This window comes from Pteronotus mesoamericanus, unplaced genomic scaffold (genome assembly GCF_021234165.1).
Source record: "Pteronotus mesoamericanus isolate MK-2021 breed Mesoamerican mustached bat unplaced genomic scaffold, CSHL_Meso_final contig_68, whole genome shotgun sequence".
Taxonomy (NCBI): Eukaryota; Metazoa; Chordata; class Mammalia; order Chiroptera; family Mormoopidae; genus Pteronotus; species Pteronotus mesoamericanus.
The window spans coordinates 15,301,983-15,328,894 of NW_026555234.1; the positions used below are offsets into that span (position 1 = coordinate 15,301,983).

Sequence of the window (26,912 nt, forward strand, 5' to 3'; positions counted from 1 at the left end):
TGTGTCTACAAAATAGAATATTAATTACTGCATCTGCTCACAGAGCTGGTAGTAAATAAATGAGCTAACACCAATCTCGTTTATACACTGAATTTACTAATCAATGTTCTTATGTACAGTTGTCACAATTCACAATATTATTCAAAACATGATATAACATATACCGCCATCAAGAAACATTGTCCAGCAAGTTTCACACTTAAACATAATTTTTACATTCTTATGAATTTTATTTAATATAAAGTATTTACAAGAAGGCAGGATTTTGTTCTTGACATCAAATATAGATCACAAGGATCACATACACAAAATGAGGTAAGTGATAGTTGTATTTTCATTATTTGGCAGAGATTTACATAGGAAACTGATCAAATAATCAGAATATGCAGAAGCTATCAATGTATTTAGGCTCATGGTGTAAAAGGGACACAAAAAGTCTTTTTTTCCCCCTAGGCTACAAAAGAGAGGAACTTTTTTCTATTTAAATGCCATTAAAAGTTTTATATTTTTCTACTTATGCCTGTGACATGTCGTGGTTTTTGAGGTTTATTCTCTTCCGACTCAAAGCTTTCATTTAACCAAATAAGTTGAAATGGAAGTCCATATAAAACTTATGTTGATCCTGCTTACTGATTTGATACTGCCTGTTGACATTTTTATTGGAAAGTTAAACACATCCCGTCTTTGAACTGTTTGTATCATGCACCAAACTGTTCTCAACAAATTCTATTCAGGAGTCATTTCTTAAAAACCTGTTACAGCCAAGAATCTTGAATACCTTAAGTTTTTATAAAAGATGAGTTAAGACAGGTTGGTCCTAGGTAGTTTGTGCTTTAGTAGGGAATCCAGCTATGCTCATAATTAACTATAATGTCAGGAAGAACACAAAGGCTCCTGTAATAGAAGTATTTCTCAAAGAAACATTGAGGAAGAGAAAAAAGAATAATTAATGCAGACTAGGGGTTTCAGCAAAGAATTCATGAAGGATTTCTTCTTCTTGTTTTTACACTTTTCAATTAGGCTAGAGAAAGATGAGTTCTGGGAATCTGGAGGCAGGAAATTTTGTCAGGAATACCTGGGTACTGACTCTGTCCTCTGCCCTTCCCAGGCAGGATGTGGTTCTCTTTGGAGACAGATGAGGTTGTCAGAGGAAAGGTAAGCCTGAGGGGTGACCGAGTAAGAATGTGACTTTCTCAGCTCTGCTGGAGTTGGACCTGAGGAGGGTGGTACTGCCAGCTGTGAGTGCCCTTAGGGAGCTTGGACCAAGAGATCTGTGCCAGGGTTGGCCTCCACGTGCTTCTGCGCTGTCTCACCACCTTGATTCAGTACAGTCCTCGTTGAACAGAGTAGGAAGTAGTTCAGGCCAAATAGGTCAGGAGTGAGGCTGTCTTGTCTATATGTAGGTTCTTCCTGCCTATTTGTAACACATCTGAAATTTTACACAATTAATACAGGAATATATTTCTGCATCATTATTATGATAGTTTTAGAAACCCCCAGTTCTTCTCCCTTCCCCAGAGGTACCCACTGTTGAAAACTTGGGATATATTCTTCAGACAATTTACAATGTACTTAAATACACATAAAAGTACATAAATGTATTTTGGGTTTTCTTCAGGGCAGATGGAGTCATATTATTGAGTTTATAAAATATATATTTATTTTTAAAATTTAATCATTAAAAAAATTTCTCACCCAAGGACATACTTATTTTAGAGAGAGGGGAAGGGAGGGAGAAAAACACAGGAGAGAAGCATCGATGTGAGAGAGAAACATGAATCGGTTGCCTTTTTGTATGTATCCCAACCTGGAACACAAACCTGTGACCGTCCAGTTTTTGGGACAACTCCCAACCAACTGAGCCACACTGGCCAGGGCTATCATTTAATATCCTTGAATTCATTTTTTTTTTAAAGCATGCATTTAGGATTACTTCTCTCTTTAAATGTGTATAGTATTCCATATCTATAATATAGGTGTAACAGAACTTACTTAGTTTCCATTTGGCATACAACTAAATATAATTTTAGGAACAACACTCTAGTAAATATCTTTGTGTACCTCATGTGTAAGAGTATTTTTGTAGGACATATAAGTAGAACTGCTGGTTGTAAGGATATATGCACTTACGGTTTTGATAGATGCTGCCAAATGTTCTCCAAAAGCTTATATTAACTTATATCCATATATATAGCAGTATGAAATTAATGAACAGATTTCAATAGGAAAAGCATGGAGGCAGGAGAGCCGAATAGATATGGTGAGGAAAGAGGCAGTAAAGCAGCTGGTGAAGAGTATAGAAAGCAAGAGCAGCTTGTGGAAGGTGAGTTCAGAAAGAGGTTGGACCAGATAAGAGTATTTTTTAATGTGTTGTTCAGAACTTTAAACTTGAATACAGTGGAGGCCTTTTGAAAGGTTTTACAGATGAGTTTTATCTTAAGGATAGTAGCTGTGAAGTCTATGTTTTTGAGGGTGGGAGGTTGGCTATGAGGCTGTTACAATGGTCTCCTTTTACTAAGTCCATGGCATTAGAAATGAAAGGAAAAAATCAGATTCAAGCAGTAATACAGATAAAATCTGTGAGACCTGGTGGCTTAAAATGAGAAGAGAAATGATTGAACGTTGTGACTATTTAGTGGGTAGGTGCTGCCTTTTATGAAGATAAAAATAGAATGAGAAATAGATTTGGGGTAAAATAAGGGAAAATTTATTAAAATACAGGGGAAAAGGTAAGTTACTATCCTTCGTTGATGTATTCCATAAAGTATGTTTAGCTTTTCTTTATTGTGGTAACGTAACTGAAGAAAAAAAAAATGGAGGTTCAGCTGCCTGCTGCCATGAGAGCCACACTCCTGAGGCAAAAAGAAAGAGGTTTATTCATATGCTGCACAATCTGGGAGAATGGTGGGCTCCTGTCTCAAACGCTATCTCCTCTTTCTGCCACGGAAAAAGTCCCACCGTGTTCTCAGCAGGGCCAAGACAAAAGCCAGTGTCCAGCGCTTCTGCTCCATTTTGAAGTACAGTTCTTTGGAGCCCACAGGCAGCTGCTAAGCAGTCTTAGTCCCCAGCCAGGTAGCTTAGCTTGCTCCTGGCTGATGTTCTTCTCAGGCTCCCTCCTGGAGCCTACAAGTGGAGCCCACACAGCCATGGGCCATGGGGCTGCGAGGGTCATGTGGTCGCAGGCTCCCTGGCTAGCGCATTACCAGGTGCCGGGGGGGTGAGGGGGGTGGGAAGACACAGACACAGACACAGACACAGACACAGACACAGACACAGACACAGACACAGACACAGACACAGACACAGACACAGAGACGGAGACAGAGACACTCCCTCCTGGGAGCCCTGGGCGAGTGCCCGTGTGAGTGAACTTGATGAAACAACTTACGTAATATGGGTGTCATAAAGTAGGGACAGCTGAGTTGCTATCAAGCAGGTCTTACCCATTAATTGTGAAACTATCTCCAAAATCTTGATAATTCTCTGACAGTAATTTTACAATTTAAGGTAGGTAAAATGAAAATATCTAGGGGAGAATATCTGTATCAGGGTGGTTTCTTTCTCTTTTTATTCATTACCCAAGAAAATGCATATTCACTTTACAAGTTCCCTGCAGTCCATTTCTATGAGCACAGTTGTATTTATAGGCCTATAGCTTGACATTGTAACTTCTATTAATATATTTCTACACAATTCTATCTCAGGAAAATGTGTTATCTTTTAGAATTCATTAACATACAATTTTCCTTCATGTTCCTTTCCTATTAAAACATACACCTACACAAATTGCTACATATCAAACTTTCGTAACAGTGGGTATTGGAAGATTGAAAGCATGAAGAGAATACAAAATAGAGATGAAGAAGGGTAATAGAAAACAACAGAGCAAAGGAATTTCCTGCATTCTCTTAAATGAGTTCTTTCTAGGATGGCTAAAGTTATTGGATAGTTCCTTAGCTTAATTTCTTTCTTTCAACCTTATTGTAAAAGATAAGCTAATGGAAGGTAGTTGATATTTAATTGAGATGCTTATCCTGTGGATAGCACTTCCTAAATGTTGTCTGTTAAATTTATTATTTCTAAGCTGTGTGTTTGAGACTGGGACATTTTGGTGGCTAGAGAGCATCCGATAATAGGTTATTCTTCTTAGCTGTAATTGCCTTTATTGTTTGAATATGGACTATCTCCCTTAAATTAATCTCTGTAATTAGAAATTTTTTTTAATATTCCTATTGCATTATTATTTTATTTAACACTCACAACTGCATATGGCAGAGGATGCATAATTAAAATCTAAGATTATTAAATTACTTGTTTAATACATAATACTTACCCCTCTTTGGTTCTTTAAAAAATCTAGCTGCAAGCAAGAATTAAATAGACTAACACTACTTTGTCACATCTCCCTACCCTTTGCAGAAAGTTCTGATAATCTGTAATAAATACTGTTAGATTATTTAAGCATATTCAATTTATTATGTCCAAATCAAACTACTGAAATCCCCCTCTTTAGATCTCATGAAGTCTTCCCCATCTAAATAAGAACTCCATGCTTCGGGTTGCTTAGGCTGGAAACCTCGGAGTCAACATTGCTCTTTTCCTTTTTTTCCCTTCAACCCCACGGTCCAGTGTGTTAGCAGATGGTGTTAGTTTTGTCTTTAAAATATGCCCGTAGTTCCAGCACCTGTGACACTTCCACTGCTTCCACCTCGGTGTAAGACACTGTCATCTTTGAATCTGCATAGTCAGAGCAGCCTCCTGACTGATCTCTACTGCTTCTTCTCTTATGCTTTATTTCTCCACTTAGCTCTTGATCTTCCTCCAATCAAAATTTGGAGTAAAAAGCTCATGTTTGATTTTGATTTTGGAGTTGCGGCATTAGCAGTAACCAAATTGTGCCTTCCAAGTCAACAAATGCCTATGCCTGCTCTGGCAGGCAGTGTTTTCAGTTAAGCATTAGTTAAGCATTACTACCGAAAATTCTGTACTGGTGTTATCTACAGATAAGCTGTGACTGCTCAGAGGTTACATATCCAGGTAACGTTTCTAACCTGTGGCTCCTGACTCCACCTTCAGAACTTAATTAGCACATTCTTTATCACTCATGATCACAAAATCTTTTAAGCCACTAAAATTTACATTTTATTTTTATTTTGGTTTATTTTTTAAAAGATTTTATTTATCTATTTTTAGAGAGGGGAGAAGGGAAGAAGAGAGGGACAGAAACATCAATATGTGGTTGCCTCTCATGCGCTCCCTACCAGGGACCTGGCCTGCAACCTAGGCCTGTGCCCTGTCTGGGAATCGAATCGGGGACCCTTTGATTTGCAGGCCAGCACTCAATCCGCTGAGCCACATTAGCCAGGGCTACATTTTATTTTAAACAAAAAGAGACCTAAGCGACTAAGTGAAAGGAGAAAGAGAATGATAGGGAGAAACTCGATTCACCCATAAACATTTTTATAAATATATACATACAAATTACAAAGGAAGTGGAGGTAATTTTGATTTATGCTCGTTAGTGTTTTTTCCTCTCAAATTCTAGAAGGACGCTTCTCTTGATTCACTTGTTTGGAATAAATTTGTTGCAGCGTTTATGAGCTGATTCACTTTATTACTTTTCCTTCCCTAATATTCTTAGCTCTTTGGGATTACTGTTCTTTCATCTCCTTTTCTACTGTTCCCACCCCGCTAGTTTAGGTCTCCAAGCAGGTACACTAATCCATTTGAAAAAGGATTGGGGGGGGGGGTGTATTTGTGCACATGTGTGTTTATATTTAAATTATACCTCTCTGTGATGCCATCTAGAATCTAACAAAAAAAAAAATACAGGCATCTCCCAGTTGAACCTTGGGTGTTGGCCACTTTAAGAGCAGGCATTTTGATGGAAGTTTTTTTTTTTCAATGTTACTGAAAACTAGGATATATATTTTAAGAAAAAAAGCTTATCCAGTTGGGAGTTCCTCAAAGTAAAATTAGCTGATTATTTCACCTTCCAGAATTGCTAGATTACGAGTATCTTTTAGTTACTGAGTCTCATTGATACTGAGGTCAGCCTCTTAGCTGTAGGTGCTTGGCATTCCCTTACCCACAGAGTTTATTGGAAAGGAATTACAGTTTCACTATCGAGATGGGAATTAGAGTAGTTTATGATTCTTGGAAAGGTTCTTTGGAAATTACGCAAAACCAGGTTTAGCTTTATATTTGAAATCCTTATTAGCATTGGCACGAATTAGTTTAGAGTTGGAATTCCTAGAATGTCATTTTTATACTTTTGATAATAGCAATGGTTAATTTCCTGTCATTATATAACAAGTTTGTCTTCAAGTACTTGGTTGACAAAACTTGTTTAAAAAATTCAAGTGTCTGTAGTAGAACACATGCCCTAAATTATAATATCTAACTTAAAGTCTGCCTCATCAATTCAAATTCAGTATTTTTTCTTTTCAGAAATTTCTTACATATAGTAAGTCTATGAGATTTATGTAAAAACACCAACTTGGCTTAGCATGTAGTATGTAATACATTGTAGGCACTGAAAACATTAACAGTTTTTGTTTTTTACTCCTACTCCTATTTTTCTCCTCAGTCTTTTTACATTTTTATTGTTTATATTATTCTTTTAAACATTATCATGGGATGTTAAATTCTGTTTCACCCACTGCTCCTGAAATGGCATGTGCAGAGGTCCAGAGATCTGAAACACCATGGTGTATTCTGAGAAATGTTCAAAGTCCAGTATGGCTAGCATGTCTGTCATATCTGTGTGGGTAGGAGGAGACCAGAAGCCGGGTTAGGAAAGACTCTATGAGAATGCAGGTGTCCAGTCAAACCAAACCACAAATTTTTCATGCTGTCTTGTTAATTCTGTGTTCATCCCTTGTGAAAACTTAATTTCTTCAGGAATAAGTTCACCTAAGTATATTGTAAAAGCTCGAAAATTTCTGTATCAGCTGTAAATCTCTTTGGGTATTAATGCTTGTAAAGTGAGTTATACAGAAGAGTTATGCTGTTATTGATGAAGATATTTTTAAACAACCAGTTAATTTTCTTACTGCAATAGCTTTGAACCCCTGAATATAATTGTGCAATATTTTGTTTCAGAAATTTAAACAGTGGTTTCTTTGATTCATATAACATGTTACAATACATTGATATAGTAGTTCCGTTGATCCCTTCTTCAGGTAGTTTTGGAATGTAATATGAGCCCCTGGTTTTTCATTCAGATCTTGAAGTTGCTTAGGAGTTTCCTGTCCTTAATTTGGGGAATTTTTTTTCAGTGCTTTTGGTTACTCTTTTAGTTTAACCATGTTTTAAAGCATTGTAGAGAGCTGTCCATCTGCTTTTTAACATTTTTTAATTTTAAATTTTGATATTAGAGCGAGGGTAAGGGAGGGAGAAAGACAGAGAGAAACATCAATTGGTTGCTTCCCATATGCGCCCCAACCTGGATGAACCTGTAACCTAGGCATGTGCTCTGACCGTGAACCAAACTGGGAATCTTTTTGGTTTGTAGGACGATGCCCAACCAACTGAGCCATGCTGGACGGGGCTATTGTTTTTAGTCTTTTTTATTACTGATAATCTGACTGAATAGCCTAATCTCCCTCATCTAATAAATGACTTCCCTTCTCATGAGGCTAAGAGTAGTAGCAGTCCATGGGATAGGGCCAACCAAGTTGGGAAATTTGGCAGTACTATGAATTTCAAGTTAACTTAAAAAAATCTTCAAGTCCATAGTTTTTGAAAAAACTGGATTTCATCTGTAGGAATCAAATGAAGTTTCTGATTTGAATGATTCAATATAATTCTGATCCTTCTTACTGTCTTTAGTAAATACGTATGTAGTCTGTTGCTGAACTACAGCTAAAAATCCTATTTCTATGCAATGACTGGGTTTTGAGTAAGAAGTGTTTATAAAGTTAGATTACTGCTATATCGTCCAGGTTGGAAATAAACTTAAGTGTTGGACTTTTTATTTTTTCCTGATTGCTTCTGGAGGGTAGGTTGGCATAGCAACAGTGAGTGTGGGTTTTAGAGTGGGACATGTGAGATCGACTGACTGGCCCGTTTTCAGTCTCTGATATGTGATGTTGAGCAGATCACTTAAGTCTGAGTGAGTCTTGATCTACTCGCCTCTAAAAGGAGGCAACTAGGCAGTCTTATGAACTGTAGATCAGGATGAAATAAAATAGCGTCATGTGGTTAGCATGCAACTTGGCATGTTGTCAACAAATGTTAGTTTAGCCCTGGTACCACTCCTTCCCCTAAGCGTGTTCTTCAACAATATTGTAGTAGAAAAGTGCTGCAATTCCAGCTAGAAGATCTAGATTTAAGTCCCAGTTCTCTTCTCTTAACTGCGTATATTCTTGGGTCCAGTCAATTAACCAGAGAACCTCAGTTTTCTCCTCTATAAACTGGGTTTCTGAAAGTTAAATGAGGTAGTAAGTGTGTCAGATCCAGGCTTTCATTCTTTTTTATCTAACATATTTCTATCCTGTCTGTTTTCCCAGTGGTTAACATTAATCTTATTTGAAGCTGCACGTCAGGAACATTAACCTGATGGTTGTGTGTCAGGTGCCTTTATTTGGAGGCATAGAGTATAGGAAATAATGTGAATGTCCTTCCAGGAAGTCGTATACATAATACAGAACCGAACCATTAAGTGGCTTAGAGCTGTAGCGGGTACTCAGGGCTTTGCACTAGTGTGGTGAAAGGGTCAGTTTAAAGAGATGCCTGTGGCAGCAGTGATTTCAGTGGGCTAGGGCCCTTGTTTCTGTTCACTAGCTTCTCACTTGCTCTTGTAGGGTTCTTGCCTATATGCAGTTCTGCTGCCATTATCAGCGTTTTGAAGGGTGACCTACATTTTGTAACCTGCATCCTCCACAACCTACAGTAGACCTGAATCTCAGGAATACCTGACAGTGGACTTTCAAACATGTAATAGTTTCACTTTCTCCTTAGCACATACTTTTTACCTTCTAGCTGGGCCTTTGTCAGCTTCTCTTTCCTGTCTATTTGAGCTGTTCCCAAATGCTGGGTGTAACAGCTTCTCTGTACTTTCTCTTTTCTTGAAAACCCTTTTTATAGTTTGCTTTTACTAAAAATTTCCTGATCAGTCATCGTAAAGTAATTTTAAATGTTTTCTAACACAAATATGTGTGTAGTATTGATAATTTAAGTTACTTTTACTTTTATATAGCTTGAGTATCTTTCTTTTAGCTATGGAGTGCCAAACTTGAAGCAAAAGTAGAGTGAATTCTTAGGTTTAAAATGTGATACAAAAACTTCTTACTGTATCATTTTAATAATAAAACGTTTTTAATGTTTTTATATAAGAAAGGTGGGTGGGGTGAGGAAGAACCTGCCAAGACAATCACAGAGTAGGAGAAAAACTTGATAGTCAGCTGTCTGTTCATTTATATGCATGCTTTTCATAGCGGTACATTCTAGAAATGGAAGCTCTTTTTAATTTAATGACTTCCATGTAATTAAAATGATTCAGTGATGTGAATACCAGGAGGGGCATTGTGTGAAGGAACCCCTGATGTGCCTATTAGTGAATTCCATTGTATGCAGGTGTGTGTGGGTAATTTCTAGCTCTCATTCAACACAGAATAGAATAGTTGGTTAACCAGATGTGGACTTAGCACCTACCTGTCTTTTAAGTTATTTTTCATTTGTTGAAAAGAAAACTGAAGAATCAGTTGGGTCAGAGATTTGTGGGGTTTGCTAGATCTCAACAAAGCAAGGACTGTCACTGACTGCTGAGCATGTCCTCCTCATTCATCCACGGTCCACATGAAAAATGACAGTGTTACCCAATAGTAGTGGCAGCAGTTAACACGGTGTACTAGTGGATTAACATACCAACATTTAAGTCCTTATTTTTTGTTTTTGTTTTTTTTAAGTCATTGAAATTATGAGACTATCATTCAAATGGAAGCATTGTAGTTCTTCGGAACCATTATGATCTCAAAAGGAAAAGAGAATGATACAGATACACTGGCTGAGGTGTTGTGAGGTGCATCGAAGTGTTCCAGGCTGTGACTTACCTTAACATGTTCTTGAAGTACCATGGCGTGGATTAAAAGGTATGCTTTAGAAATCTCCCAGTGACCCCAAGGTCATGGATAGAATGAATGTTCATGATTCTGTATTCAATTATATCATGCCTAAAGATATTTTAATATTTAGATTGCAGATGTGGTTATGGATCTATGGCCATAGTATTTTTGTCAGGAAAAAGCTATCTATCACAAGACTAAGGGGTAAATATTTTTTTCTTTTTTGACATACGGTTAGAGGAGATACTGGTGTAGATATTTTCCCTAGATTTTAATAGTAATGAGCTATAATTTATTAAACAAAATAGTTCAGGGATTATTCCTGTGTTAGTCTGTAATTATCTTTCTGGTTTACGTCATAGACGAGTTTCTCTGTACTGCTGTCCTGTCATGGTAGCATGAATAGGAAGTAGTTGGGTAAGCTCTCCAGTTGGGGCATTAATTTTACCAAACAAAATAATTCTTACTTGAACATTGATAGTTTGTGCTTGCTTTGTCTTTTACAAAGAATTTTTACTGAGAGGAAAATGAGTAATTATTAATAGCGAGATTGTAAGTATGTAGCTAATCACTCATATGTTTGTGGTATGTAATCCTGTTATTTGTGGTTGCTAGTAGTGGTAATTCTAGGCTTTGTATTACCCACTTAACCATCAAAAATCATTTGGTTTTTTATGTTTATAACATTTTATTCGCGTGATATAAGCAAAACCATTTCTTAATTATTTGAAACCTAGGAAACCTAATTTTGTTCTGTGTGCTTACTACTAAATGATTTCTGAAGGATGGTAGAAGTGAACCAATCCAGGGAGAATACTGAATTCATTGTTATATCAGGTTAAGGATTCTTTATCTTTTAGGTAATGAAAGAAAATATTTAGGGAAGAGAGGTTTAAATCATGAATAGATAAATTTAATAGAATACACTGGTGCAGTCCAAAACCTGTATCATTTAGGCTAGTTTATGTTAAGATCCTTTTTGACACGCCAGCAGTTAAATTCTTAATGGAATTTAGTTATTAAACCTAAGATACAACTGCTTTATATTAAATTCTAGTCTATAATGAGAAATCTAATTACCTTTCAGGGTAAAGTCAGCTGTTTGCTAACCAAAGCAGTCACTCATTTGAATGAGGTATTTTAAGTCTGATGGCACACAATAGTATCTACTGTCTAGAAAGACCTTTTCTGATATAATGTATGATATTTGATACATTGTTTACAAAATAGATTTCTCTGTAATATTTGCTAATTAACTTTTAACCATCTCTTTTTGGGGTAGCACTTGATTATTGTTTTGTTTTAACTCCTCAGAGGATTCTTGATGCACAGCTAGAGTTGGAAACTCCTGTTCTTTCGGAAGAGTTTATAACTTAGACTCTGGGGCCAGCTGACCTGTGTTTCATGTCTAACACTTTGTTATTTTGACAGGCTATAAGAATGATTTGCGGAAAAATTTAAATTTATAAATTAAAAATATAACAAGTATATATTACATATATATTGCATTTAATGTTTATATATGTATATAAATTATATACACTTAGTGCTGGGTTGAGTATGTAGGAAGCCAGTGATTAACAGTGGTGATGATTATTAACTGCCAGAACAGAAACCTGTTTTAGGGAGTGGAATGCTATTACATTTTCTCATATCCTGAGTCTTAAACTTTCTCCTGTGATCTTCTTAGAGTTAAATAAACAATCACTATTCAGCTGGTGTTTTCCATTCTTTGGGCTTTTCCTCATCAGTGAAAGAAGATGGTTGATTTGTGCATCTTCTAAAGTTGTGATTTTCAAATTGCAGGTTTCAGTCCCAGAATGAAGAGGGCTGACCCAAGACAAGTACTATTCCTTTTCGCAGTAAACAGTTTGTGGGGTATAATGGCCAGACCACTAGTCTTAATTCTTGAGGAATAGAACCAACGAAGGCATTGATGGATAACCAGGAAAAAACATCAACAGTTAGAATGACAAGTTCAAATTTATAGTTAGCTTTGAGAATTTCTTAAACTTTGAAGCTACTACCATTTTAAAAGCCCAGAAGTTAATTTGTTCACATCATTATTACCAGCTTACACATAATGGGTCTTACTTTAGTATTTGATTATTGTTATTATAGTAGAACGTTCCCTGGGTGAAATTTTGCTGGAGACCCGCACCTGGTATATGCAGGATTTCCTATTTTAAACTTCAAAACCTTGGGTTTTATTGAGCCAAAAACGCTAGCCAAAAGACTGGTCTTGGGGCATGGAACTATCAGGAGGGAGGGAGAAGGAGGAAGAAAGGGGCTCTGGAAGAATTTACTTGAGCTATAGGCAAAAAAGGGTGGCAGAAGGTGGGACAGGGCCAGCAGAGTCCAAATAAAGAAATGGCCGCTGCTCTGGAGAGGCTGGGGGTAGGCCGCCTGGAAAGCCCCTGTGTGAACAAGAGGGGCTTGTGGAGTTAGATGGTGCCTGGCTGAAATAACCTTTCCAAATAGCCACCTGGGAATCAGTCCGAATTTCCAACAGGCAAAACAGGAATGGGAGGAGTTTTTTGTTATAGTTCTGTCGCTTTCTTTCACTCTCGGGCCACTGTAAATTAATTTAGAACATCTAGAATTTTCTTATCATTCTCTTCCCCCTTTCATTCAGATCTTTTGAAGGAAGCATCACTGTGAATGTTTGCATAATTCGAATTATGGTTAAATGGCCCGTTTTTTATGTTCAGGGCGTTGTCCCACATTGCTGTGAAGGCTCATTCCAAAGGGTCATGTTGCATGGAGGGAAATCCAGGGATTACAGTGAGGAGGTGATGAGAGATGTTTTAGTGTTATCGCCACTGATGAGGATTTCAATTTCTCTGAAGAGTAACTTGTTCTGGAAAGGTATAGGTGGCTAATTCAGTCTGTTAGCTGGGTCTTGATTTGTGGATCTGCATAATTGAGAGAAACAACAAGTATTTTTAGAAAAGCAAAGTACTGAACCAACTTGAAATAATAGTTTTCTAAGTAATGAGCTTATCTATGCTGCAACCAGCTGAAAGGTTACTGTAAGCAGATAGGCATCTAAATAAGAGGTATTTTCTATGGAAACAAAAGAGAAAAGTTAATGATTAATGTGAATTGTAAATGCAGTTTCTGGGTCTGTAAGGCTGTCGGTCAGGATTTCTAGATGTGAGGCCCAAAGCTTCTGTCGCTGGCTGGGGGCAGGCAGCGACAGCCTGATTCTCCGGGTCTGCAGCGCGGGTGTCCCTTGTGATGGCATCAGGCGCTCAGACTCAGTCAGGTTCAGGCATCAGTTACGGAGATTGTTTAACCATGAGCGGTCGTGGCGATTTCTCTGAAGTTTACATCACGTCATCTAGCTGCATTGTAATTCCAAGTCAAAGAATGTTAGAAAAATGGAAATTAGTTTGGAGGGTTGTAGCCAGATATTTAAGAAAATTAAAAGAATTCAGTTCAGTTTACAGGTGAAAAAAGAAAACTTTAAAGACAATTAACTGAACTAGAATCTAATATCTATAACTACGCATTCTAGTTTCTAGTGAAACACAGTTTTTCTCTAAAATCATCAGTTTTCTAAAATACTGCCAAATTAAGACTTGTTTATTGAATAAGCCTGGTTTCAATAATTTGGCCTGATTATTTGTAAAAATATAATAAGAATAGTAATAGGTTAATAGGCTCTTCTAAAGTTGCTCTAACATGACATTGTAGTCATAGCATTGGTATTAAAGCCACTTTTCACTTCTGTCCTGTTATGAAGAGAACAGATTCTTTCTGCATTTTTATAAATAACCATATTGACATGAAAATAATAATACTCACTAAGAGTTTCCAAATTCTGGAGGGATCAGGTGGAGAGGAAAATAAAAACGACAAAGGTGTAATTTACCAAATTGCTTTAGGTCATTAAGTAACAAGATTAGCAATGTGTCAAACAAACAAACAAACAAACAAAAAAGCATAACATTAATTATCCTTAGTCATTTGGTCCCATAAGTAATTGTTTATCTTGTTCATTTGCCAGTATTTCATGACCCCAGTTGTTCTTTAGAGTTCTGTCAGTCTTCATCTAGTATGACTTAAACTTTTATTCTCTGAAACCTGTACTTTAGACTAACTCAGTCACCTCCATGGATCTTTCTGAAGATGAAACGTACTTGCAAAAACATCAGAGTAAAACAATGACTGTAAATGACAAAAAGAAAAAAAACTTGAAATGTTATAGATCTAATTATATAACACACTTGACAAAGAAATTTCTTTTCCCTAACATTTTGAGATAATTAGAATTACAAGAAAATACTATGTATTAAATACAACATAATTACTATTTCTTTATTTGACAAAGCTTCCCACAGAACTTAAATATATCAAATAGGCCTAATTAATTTAAAGTTTCTGTTTTATACGGAGAGAACAAATCTTTGAGGCATTCTAGGGGCCCACTGAAATAACCCAAAACCGTTTGCAGGTTAAGAAAGTCTTCTTTTAAAACTTGAACCCTGGGAAGTTTGAAACAATATTAAATAATCCATTTGCCTGAAGTGACAATAAAAGATAAACAGAAATACAGGTTACCTATTGTTAGTAAAACCTTAGTTCTCAGAATTGAGATGATTGTTTTCTTTGAGTAAATAAAGTACCTGATTAAGACTATAAAACACACCTGTCTTAATGAAACATAGAATCTTTGCTTTCTAGGTAGAAAAACTTTTTCATAATATCTGGAGCAAAACAATAAATACAGGAAAAATACTTTTTAAGCGAGTGAACAAAACTCTGGTTTTGCATCATCTTTTGATATTTAAATTTGCTTATTTAAATACTAATCTTACTCAGCTTTATCATATATAAAATTTCCCTTTTTAAAGATTTCTCTTTATAAATCTATAACTTTCTGTGCCCAATTTAGGGTGTCTTTTCCTATTTATTCAGAAGTAATCAGCTTAGGACAAATAACTCAAAATATATCCATACCTTAGGTCAAGAAGCTAGCTTCACAAGTATTTTCTCCTGCCAATCTAAATTTAGAAGGGAGAAAAAGATTCTGAGTAATTCTAGCTTGCCATTCATTTTTAGGAAGGTTAGTCCATTTAGATGAAAAGAAGGGTACACAAATCCACCTTGCCCTAAGCCCTCCAGTGTTTGGACGGTATGGCAGTAGGAATTTTGTAGTTTTGATTCCCATAATTTAAATTGCTTTCACCCAATTAAGGCTAGGGAAGTTGTTTTGGGGTCGTTAGAGTGCTGCTTCTTGCAGTTGACTACTCTTCTAAGCATGGAAAAGCCCATTCTCAGAGTTTCCAAAGCTAAGCTTAATAGCATTGGTTGGGGAAGTGGGGAGAAACCACATAGTAATTACATGCACTGCCCACAAGATGTCACTATGAGCTCAATTATCTCAGACAAAGATAAACTACAAAGACAATTAAGGTCATCCCCTCAAACCCACCAGTCTCCATCACATTCTCATTGTGCGGATGTGGAAGCCACTCCGTAGGGATACTGAGGGAACAGTCCCTCAAAACATTTTGGGCACCTCTTGCAGTTGCTTTCTGGAGGGAATACTCCTCCCAGTAAAACTGTGGGTTGGTACAATCCTGGGTGTTAGAGGGTCAGAAAAAAGGAGGTGCACACGTGACATCAGATGAGCATCAAGGGGGTTCTGTAGATGACACACCGTGACTCGGGAGAGCAAAGTTCCTTTCTGTGTCTTCAAAGCTTGGCCTCTCTTTTAGGTGCCAGCAGGTCAAACTAAAAATTTTTAACTTCCATGGCTGATAGTCTTTTAGTAAGGAATGTTTTACTGAGCCAAAAATGCTACCCAAAAGACCAGTCTTGAGGCTTGGAATTAAACCTCCAGCAGCATGGGTAAGCAGAAAAAGAACAGCATGTTCGCCATACTAGAGTTTTGTAAGGCTTTTTATATATCAAGTAGGGGGGAGGGAGAAGAAGGAGGTGGTGTGAAAGAATTTACATGAACTGTAGGCAAATCAGGGCCTGTGGAAGAAGCTGGCTGCTTTCGCAGTTTGGTGGGGGTTCGGGGAGGGCGGGCAGTTGCAGTCCAGAAAGCCCACTTGTAAACAAGGAGGTTTAGGGTTAGATGGTGCCTGGCTGAGATAATCTTCTGAAATAGCCACCTGTAAATTAATCCGAAATTCCAACAGGCCAAACGGGAATGTGAGAAGTCTTTTGTTGCAATTCTGTGTCTCACTCTTCAGGCACTGTAATTTGTTAGAACATCTCAGAATTTTTTTCCTTATCACCTGTCAGTTTTAGACTCAACCAAACTACAAGAAGGAATATAAACTTCTAAGGGCTCCTTTTCAGGTGTATTGCTTGTAGCCCCATTTAGATCTTAATACCAGTTATTCACAGAATTTGTTAGAAGTTAGGTTATCACTTTTTTGGAGTGTCATTGTGCTTCATTAATGCACAGTGATACTATTGAGCAAGTAACAGTAACCTATGGCATTGTAGCTTTGCAAGGCATTTTTCATAGGAAACTGTCGCTGTAAGAAATGTTTAAACCTGCGTAGAATTTTTATGAATTTGAGCCACACTGATAACAATTGCTGGGAAGCAAATTCTCAATGGATTGAGAAAATGCTCCAGAGAATGGCAATTTTACACCTTGTTTTAAACATTACAGTCAAACAAGGAGACATAAAGGGTTACATAAAATCCATTGGTGATAGATTAGGGAGGCAGGAGAAAGCAAAGCAGGAAATCTCTGGAACTGGCTATAGGAGAGTTAGCAGGTAACATGGTAACAGCCCTGGCCAGGGAGTTGGGTTGGTTAGAGCATCCTCCTGATTCTCCCAGGTTTCTGGGTCTGATACCTGGTGAGAGCACACACAAGACTCAACCGATGAATGCACAAATAAGTGGAACAACAAATAGATGTTTCTCTTTCTCTCTCCCCCTTCCTCCAAAAATCGATTAAAAAAAAAAATAAAACGTTAACAGGATAACAATAACAATGAGGGGTTTTGTGGTTCCTGCTCTGGTGCTACCCTGACATTCCAAAGGTATGTTGTATAGATGCAAATAAGACAACAAACTGACTCAGCTAAGGTAAAGATTAACCTTTGTCAGGAAAGGTGGGGGCCTAGGGTGTGCCAACCCTCCATCACATGCTTTTAGTTAGACCGTTTTAATTTCAGACCACCCTGTGTGCTTACTCCAGGTCTTGGAGTTTGTAAGGCCCACCGTGCAGGCCTCCCCGGAGTTTGTCAGGTTTATTATGTGGCCGCTGTTTTGTCCGCAGTTTTGTCCGCAGTAGATATTTTCATTAATGAAGAAATAAATCATTTTAGCTCTCTGGACTTGGTAAAATAGCTCCCTTGTCTCATTGTAACATTTGTAAAGTTAGTATCAGCTCATTTGGGTACTATTTATATTTTTTCTCCATTGTAGGAAATAACTTGTTAGGCATTTCAGATCCGCTTGCTGGTAGTCATGATTTAATTCAAAATAGTTAACCTAAGTAATATAGTTTCAGAGCTATGATTCCATGTAATTTTTTGTTTTTGTTACTTTTTCAGTTTTTTTGACGGCTTATTATGGCTCATTATTTAGTGACTACGTACTGTGTACAGACTTGTATTTGAAAACTTAATGTTAATATTGTACACACTCATTAATTTTAATATGAATAATACAAGCGTACAGCTTTGGCCATGTTTCTGTAATATATACTTATGCTATTAAAAAAAAAAAAAGTGTTGTCCAGCATACAGGTTGTGGCCTAAAAAATCCACTGTTCAGCCCTGGCCTGGTGCACAGTTGATTGGAGCGTCAGGTTGGGGGTTTGATCCTTGGAGGCAACACATCACTGTTTCATTCACTTGTCTCTCTCCACCCACACCCCACCTCCGCCCCCTTTCTCTCTCCCTCCCTTCTACCCCACCCCCCAAATCAATGAACAAATCCTTGGATAAAGATTAAAAAAGAATCCACTGTGCATCTCCAGTTTATTGTGCTAACAGGCCGGCTTTTCTTCATTACTGGGATACTTACAGTTTTGAAAGGCCCTGGATTTGACTCTTCCCTAGAGCTGTTAACAGAATCAGATTTTCTTGGTTTATTTAACCTTACAGCATTTTTTTTTTTTTTTTTTAATGTTTTCTAGCTAGATTACTACAGCATTTCATTCTTGGGAGTGAACAGTTTTGGTTTGCTGAGAAATAGTTCACAGGTTAGTTTTCAGGTTTTTGAAACAAAATTTTTTTTCACATAATAGGTGCTTAATTGTAAAGACATATTGGCGTTAATTTGTCAATGAATTAGGAAAACATAAAGTCATTATTTTGGAAAGGCAAAGAAAATACATGGCTCAAGGATCAGAGTATGGATTCCTTGTATTTATATGTAGGTTGTGTTATCCTCAACTTCAGCATGGTCGGTGTGTAATCAGAAGTAGGGGGAAGTCCTGCCTTGTGACATTCCGAGCTTCAGGTTTTACTTCTTTGATTGAAGTGATGCCTACCTCTCAGAGATTGTTAACGAGAATTAAATGAGAGCACATATTAGGAGGTATATTCTGTTTGTTGCATTCTGCTTGTCTGCTCTTTTTAAAACGAAAAATTTAACTGCCTGGCTGAAGGTCTTTTTATTAAAAGAAAGGGTTTATTAGACCATTGCTACCAAAAAAAAAAAAAGGGTCTTGAGGCTAAACCCCCAGCAGTATGCCTAGGTAGGAAAGACAATGTGTCCCTCCTCCTGGAGGAGTTTTGCAAGGCTTTTTATACATCAAGCGGGGCTGGGGCGGGGAGGGGGTTGTGAAAGATGTAAGCAGTTCTGAAAGACTTTACGTTAGCTAGACAGAGGGTAAGCAAGTCGGTGAGTCTGGGTTGCGGGATAGGCCAAGCCCAAGTGAAAATAAGAAGTGGAGGCTCCTGGGGTTCTGTGCCTGGCTATTTATTCTTTATTAGATAATCTTGGATAATAGCCATGCGGAAGTTAATTTAGTAATTCCAGCATACACTAAGGAGTATGAGCAGTCTTGTTGGTTGTGCTCTGTAGGTGTTCACTGCTTGACCCCTTTTTCTCTTTCCGCCCTCTGGCCTGCTGTACATCTCCGGATGGACACCTCCGGATGGACATCTCCGGATTTTTTTCTCTGCCTTTTATTACACAGGCATACCCGGGAGATTTTGCTGGTGAAGGGAATTGTCTTAAATTTGTGTGTGGGGCGGGGGGCAAGGGGGAGTTACATCTATTAAGTGCAATAAAATGAAATACGCCTATATACGAGGCCAGTTCAACAAGCTATGAATATAAGTAGTAATGAGAACTTAATCTAACTTTATGGAATCAGGGAATGGAAATAGAGGAGATGATTTGGGAATACAATGGGTGACAGCACTTGTTAATGAATTGTCACAAAAGGCAAGAATGAAGGAAAGGTCAGTGATACTAACGCTGTAGAAATGAGACACGTGAGCTAAAAGAACATGCACCCACCCATATAAATTGGTAAAAGGGAAACATTAATAAGTTGCTACAAGGGAACTTATCTTTAAAGAAAAACTATTTTCTAGTTACAGAATTTGATGTAGGGCAGTTAACTCTGTAACATAACAGCTGTGAGGTTTGCATAATTTAAAATAGCACAGAAAAATACCAACTAAATATATGGTTATGAATGACCCAAACTGAAAGTTGTCTATACCTACTAGTGTAGACTTCACCCTTGTTTTCATCATTGCTACTCTCAAACTGCCAAGGCTTTTGCTCCTATATTACTGTTTCACTACCATAAATTATTGGTGATCTGTACGTTTAATCACTTCATAGTGATTCTCAATTCAGGACCTTTCCTTTGCCTGTGCTGCGCAGAGCCTCCTTGAATGATCGGAAGTATTAGGCTTCCTGTAGTACCATCCAAGGCAAAGTAGTTTGATGTCACACACTGCACCATCCACCCCTGTGTCCCATGTTGTGTATTCCCCTTTCAGAGACCCAGGACCTCCTGTGAGGCTGGCTGCTCGACCTGCTTTTTAGGTCCTAGGAAATCAGCTTAGAAAGGCAGCCTGAAGGCTGTAAGACAGGTTAATGGTTCAGAAACACTTTGGCAAGCTCTGAATTATGGTTAAGACCACTTCACAGTGGTTTTTAGCTTTACTGCAAATGGAAGTTTGATTATTATAATGTCACATGTGATAAAGCTAAACTACAATTCAAAAGAAATGTATTGTTTTAGGTATTAACACTGAAGCAGAAAGGCATTTCCTTATTCACGAAGTGGTGTTACTAGAAGCACTTTGGAAAGCTCTTTTCCATTCCAAATATATGAATTTTGATCATTTAATTATTTTCGCTTATTGAATATTCTTCCTTTCAACACAGTATCCTATTTTACATGTTTTAAAATGATAATTGCTTTTTTTAATTTTCCCTTTACAGACAGGCTTCTTTGAGACAGCGTAACTCCTTATAAGCCTCAATCATAGCCTTCCCTTTATGCATTAGGCCTTATTTGGGCCATCCCATTCATAAATGTTCTGATCTATAATAGTTAGAAGGAAAATAAAAAGAAAATACACTGCTGAGTTCAAATACTTTAGAATACCAAGCTGTGTGTTAGAGGTTTGGCTGTTGAAGAGATTAGCCAAACATGGTTTGATAGAGGTTGGGCTGGTGCTTGTGTCTATATAGTTTTCTACCAACAGAAATGAAGGCTGCAAAACTTCTTTGTTAAACTCAAGATGTCTGTGTAGATTCTCCATCCTTTTTAACTTGGAATAAAATGTACTTTGTGATAGTACAAACACTAAAGTCATGAAACTTTCATAGTTCCCAATGCAATTGTGACATATTCCCATTGTTAGAGAAAACGCAAGAGTAATTGTCAAATTTATGACATACATATATGTGGTTGCAATATACGTATGCAATAGGCAAGGTGTGGCTCTCATAGTAAATAGATGCCTTTAGATTTCCTGAATTTTATGTATTTATAGCTTTAGAAAACATTTTCTCACTTTTTAGTAATCAAAGAAAAAATTTACCCATTACCCTTATAAAATTTAGTCGGTAGCAGAAGTTATTCGGAGAGTAATGAAAAAAGGTTTCCTTTCAGGTTTACTGTTGACCCCTCACTTAAGCAAACCAAATCTGTGCTGCATCATAGGGAGTTTTTAGGACCAGTTAGTGCATTTTATAATTCTATCATAAAAATGTACTCTCTGAGCACCCTTTTCACATGCAATTAAATTCTATCTCAATGTAGAGTATATGGAAAATAATGAACATTATACTGTAATTACATTTTGAACAAAATTCATCATCTTGTGAACTTGGGCAAGGTAGTTTCTAAGCTGATTTCTTCATCTGTATATTGAGGATAATATTATGCACCTGCCTTATAAGATTGATATGTGTCGGAAATGAGATATGCATGTGCAGTGTGTAGCCTAATGGCCCTTCAGTAGCTGCTGTTGCCATGTATTTGATATGGATAGGGACCATGTTCTTATTTGCTGCCGTGTGTTCCAAGTGTCTAGTACAATGCCTAACACACAAGCACCTAAATGTATGTTAAATGGTTAATGAAAGAAAAGGAGAACTAGAATGTAAGAAAACAATTACACCATTTTCTCCTTCCTATTCATCTCAGTTTTAGAGAGCTGAGCAAAGGAAGCCAGTTTTAAAATTAACAATAGGTGTATTTTAATCCTAGTGTATAGTCACTGTGTTTCCATGACACTGGATAATTAATTATTTTTTTAAAATGCTACTCTTGTGATAAATAATTTTCTCAACAGGAGGCCGTAGTCAACCCTAATCTTGGCCTACTAAGTAGCAAAGAAGATTGTTGGAACAACTTACGTGAAATGCGGATGGAAAGGGAAGAGGACCAGTTTTGTTAGAACTTACATCTTCATTGACTTAATATTTAAGTTTTCTTCATATGAAATACATACATCCTGCAATGGTGTAGCTGAGGACAAAATATCACTGCCTTGTAAAATTTTGATGTTAAAATAGAATTTGGAGACAAATAGGAATAAGGTCCAGAAAAGAACTTTTTTTCAAAACCAGCCATTCATTCCAAAAACTTAAAAATACATATATAAGAAATATATTTCTAAGTTAAAGGAGTATACCTACAGAAGGCAGGACACATAACTTATAAATGTATAATAAAGTGAATTTTCACAAAGTGAATATGCGTGTGTGATCAGCACACAAATGAAAACCTGGAATATACCAGCTCCCCAGAAGCCCTTCCTGCGGCCCTCCTAGTCTTCATGCCTCCCCGTCAGAGGGAACCTGTTTTCTGTCAAACACTGTACAATTTGGTACTTTAGATTCTGACTTTCTTTTTTTTTTTTTTTTTTGCTACTAATCATATGTGGTAATAGTTTGTTCACTTTCATTGCCGAATAGCACTCTATTGTATGATTATTCTATAATTTATTTGACCCTTTCGCAGCAGTCATTGGGTTGTTTCTAGTTTTGGGTTATTATGTCTGATGATGCTATGGCCGTTCTCGTACGTGTCTTTTGGTACCTACTTGTACACATTTGGTAGCATAGCATTTTTATTACTTTTGAACTTTATCAGCAATAATATAGTCAAGTTAATTTGGGGGAGAGTGTAAATTCTTATATGCCATTCTTGGTTTTTATTCTCGGTTTCATACACCTGTGTTCTAGACTTGGTGTATGAAAAATCTTCATTGAATGTGACTTTTCAATAGCAAGATACAATCACAGAGAATGTGATTGTATCTTGCTATTAAACTAAACCAGACTTAATTAGTAAAGAATAAAACGTCTGTCAGATTATATAATTCGTTCTAGAGCAGAATGGGATTTTTGTTGCTGACTACCATTATCACTAATAATTGTGTGAAGGGCGTATGTGTGTGTTGTTTTGTTTTATATGTGCACTTGGGTGGAGATGAAAACATCTTATTTCTTCATCCAAAATTAATGTTACTAACTGGGTAGATTTTTGTATGTATATATAGGCATGACTGGGAGATGCTGTGTAACCAGCAATCTATTTCTAATTGCACACATGGATTTTTATTTGTTTTGTTAATACAAATGGTGCTTCATTGAATATCTCTGTATGCATATTTTTGCACGGTCACAAATTGTCTACTTATATGATAAATTTCCAGAATTGAAATGGGTAGGAATTCAAAAACAATGCACATCTTGACTTATAATAGACATTTATAAATATTTCCCAGAAAAGATTGTACAAATTTAAACTCCCAGCAGTGCAATTGTACACCACTACTGGGTATTATCATACTTTAAATCTATAGCAAACAATTTTTAAATAATAGTCATAAGAACATAAAAGCTATGCCAGGAAGTTGGTGACAGAATCTTATGTGTCACCTTCCATTAATGTTTTTTGGATAGTTTTTTCACCACCGGGAAGGAGGGTCATGCCAGCAACGTGACCTGGAGATTAGTGCTTCTCTGAGTGTGACCTTTTTAGTCTTATGTGATTTCAATTTATAGAAAAATTGCAGGAATATTACAGAGAAGTTCACCTAGATACCACATGTTAACCTTTTCACTGTATTTGCTTTATCCTTCTGTATATTTACACACACCTCTCTCCCTCTCCCCATCACTATATTTGGGGCAGTGATATCCTAGAAGTGATACTTCATTCCTCTGGATTGATCATATTCCGAGGCATTTCATGTCAGTGTGCCCCAGTCAACCTTTTGATATATGAAATTGGAGTCATTTGCTCATCGTCTCATTGCCGCCTCTTGCTGAAGCTATCCATAGGTTTTAAGATGCATAATTTTTGTATAAGATCTTTATATGTGATGTTAATGGATGTCATTGTTCTCACAACTTAATTATGCCATCTGGATAATGAGGCTTGTGGCTATTCAAGATTTAATGTGGGAAAATCCCTCCCCAGGTATGGATTTTTGGAAAGATACCCTTAATATGGTAATAATATGGGAGATACCCAAGGAGCCAGATACTGAGACTAGCTGGAGATGATGGTTTCAGTCATTTTGCATTTATATCTTTTCACTCTTCCTGCTTCTTTACGCAGAGTGCTGGTAGTCTGTTATAAAGTTAAGTTTGTTGTTGTTTTTAATTGAAAAAGAAAAGGTAGAATAAATGAACTTTAAAAACAAAGGAAACGGTACTTTTCAAATATTCTACCAACTATGGGAAGGAGAAGGGGAGTGTGTTGCTGTACCTGATGGGACCAGCTGCAAGCATGGCATGCCTTTGAAATCTACCCCATAGGATATTTGTTCTATTTATGAACAGTGTTACATGTGATAGTCCAGAAGAATTCATCATGCCTTGATCGTCTTTGTTGGCAGTAGCCAAGGACCACAGGGTTACTTACACATGGGAAGTGTTAGGCTGTATTGCTATTTAATGTGGTTCTTAGGGTTAGAGCAGGTTCAAAACTAGTAATTGTGAAGTACAACGAAGGCTGACACGTTTTGCTCAAAGTTGTGTGACTTAATAGGCTGTTTTCTGACATGGATAGAGATTGAATAAGCTTTTCAAAGTAAAGATAAATTACATATTTACTCTAAAAATACATTTCAGTTGGTCAACTATTCAATCATATTCAATAAGTATAATACTTCAGTTTTTTCTAAAATTTTTGCTTTTAAAAATCACTTAGACGAACATGTTGAAAATAAGCCATTGTCCCATTGGTCCTACTAGCATGTAAGTTTCATTAGGGCATAGAGTTGTACTCTCTTTTGTTCATTGATGAATACCAAATGCCTATATTCATTCCTGATAGGTGAAATAATGAATCTGGAGACAGGCAGAATGTTAAACAGCCCTTTCTATTTGGCCTCTGGTTTTTGTTTTTGGTTTGTTTTTTTTTTAATTTTGTGAGCAAATTACTAAAGTCTTCCTAGTGCCATTTGTTTTGCTTTTCACATTATGTTTTCATGGAATATAATAATAATGTGTATCACCTCCTTGTTTTCTTCTACCGGTGGAATGATTGGGTATGGATCCTTGAGGGTACAAATCAGATTTCCTAATTTTTTCCCAAATGAAGTGCTGTTTGATTTCACTATCTTAAAGCATGGTTCAAAAATCTAAGTACTTTTGAACTGTATAAAATTTATATACTGCTTACAGAAGATTTTGTGTAAAGTTTGCTTTAATTATGCATTTGGATTGTTCATGCTTTCTTTCCTACTTCTTTTCCCTACAAATACCACATTGGTGTTTTTGCCTTCATTTATTTTAATCTCATTTCTTCATTAAACAAAAAATTTTTGAAATACAGAAAAGCAGAGGAAGTTACTTTTAGTTCCTCAGTCCAGGGGCAGAAGAGTTTCCCATATGACTTGAGGTTGCTTTTCCAGCCAGCTCTATGTTTTTAAAATAGAAGTTCTAATGTTGTTACGAGTTTTTATTTTGTTTTGTAGCAGTACAATTACTAAATTGTTTTACATTTTTAAAAAAGTTTTTTCTTGTCTCCTCCCCCACCTTGATTTTTGACTTGGTTTTCTCGTGTGAAATATCTGTTAGCTAGAAAAGGTGTTAAGATGGTGAAGTTTTGATAACATTTATTATGTTTGTTTTCAATACGTTTGTGGTCATATACTTCCTTAACAGATGGGTAAATATAGAAGCAAATATATCTGTTATGAGAGAAAACAATATTGTATCTCCATGGTGAGCAAAAAGGAAGTGTGTAATGTAATATAATGTTCATACAGGTTTTTAATTTAAAAATTCTAATGGATTGGAGGATATGTGGGAACCTCAATACTCTTTACAGGTAGGAAGTACTATAGTGTTTAATGATTAATGAAACATTTTTTAAAAATCTTGACACTTAAGATGTGAAAATAGATTTAACTTAATAAGATTCCCCCAACTCTTCTTATTCTGAAAAAAAAAAAAAGTATTGTTATTTTCGAAGGAGAAAGCTAGGGAAGTTAAAATGAATTTGCTTGCTTAAAATTATATTTATTACAGTATAATTTGGATAATATAAATTGCCTTGGGCTGTAGTATTATATGAACATTTCTAAGCAATGATGGCATATAGATTTTTGTGTTCTGTTTGCCAGTCCAAGCCTGAGGGAAAAGTATACAGAACAGAACAAAAAAGAATAGGCATAGGTATAATCAACGTTATGTAAGCTAACTGTTGCTTGTCACTTAAAAAAAAAGGCTAGAATCATAACTTCTTTCTTTAAATATATGGCAAGATTATTGCATTTAATTAAAACATTGATTAATGTGCATAAAATTTCAGAAACCTACTCATGCAAATGAGATAGCAGCAACCCATAATATCAAAAAGATAAATTGTATAGCAGTGATTCTTTGTTACAATGAGGAATTAACTCAGTATTTCATGAAATAAAAATTTCTCTAGGGTTCTGAATGATTTAGTGTTTTTTGTTGTTGTTTTGCATTGTTAAGTGCCCCAACACCTATAATGAAAAGAATCTTATGTTGAGTGGTCTAAACTTGGTCGGTCCAACTTATTTTTGGTTCAGTTGTCAACACAGATCATACCAGTGGACACATTTTTTTTTTTTCAGTGTTTTACGTTTATTTATTTTTTCATTTTTTTAATTACAATTTTTTCAATTACAGTTTACATTGAATATTACTTTCTGTTAGTTTCAATATACTTGACAAAGTGTTCCCGTTGATATTTCTAGTACCCAGCTGGCACCATTCTTGCATATTTTGCTGTGTATAATGTGAACTTTTTTGCCCATATTTTTGAGGGAAAAATAAGGATGAATATTATACATAGGTAGTACTAATTTTGTATTTTGTATAAATGCTTTTAATTCTTTTATTTATGCTTATGCATTAAAAGTAATAACAATATCTATATGCAAAATA

At 36.4% G+C, this 26,912-nt stretch overlaps 1 protein-coding gene across 7 annotated transcripts in view; it reads left to right on the forward strand.

Moving 5' to 3' along the window:
• The window catches only part of RBPJ (recombination signal binding protein for immunoglobulin kappa J region), a 199,863-nt gene that overhangs the window by 129,400 nt on the left and 43,551 nt on the right, over window positions 1–26,912 (forward strand). For 3 of the 7 annotated variants that reach the window (XM_054582015.1, XM_054582017.1, XM_054582014.1), the window contains exon 2: window positions 9,912–10,094. The exons of 3 other annotated variants lie outside the window; for them this stretch is intronic. In XM_054582015.1, coding sequence (XP_054437990.1) covers window positions 10,078–10,094 — 17 coding nt within the window. In that variant the 5' untranslated portion in view covers window positions 9,912–10,077. Of the gene's footprint in view, window positions 1–9,911; window positions 10,095–26,912 lie in introns of those variants that run through there. One more of the 7 variants, XM_054582019.1, reaches the window with a different exon arrangement.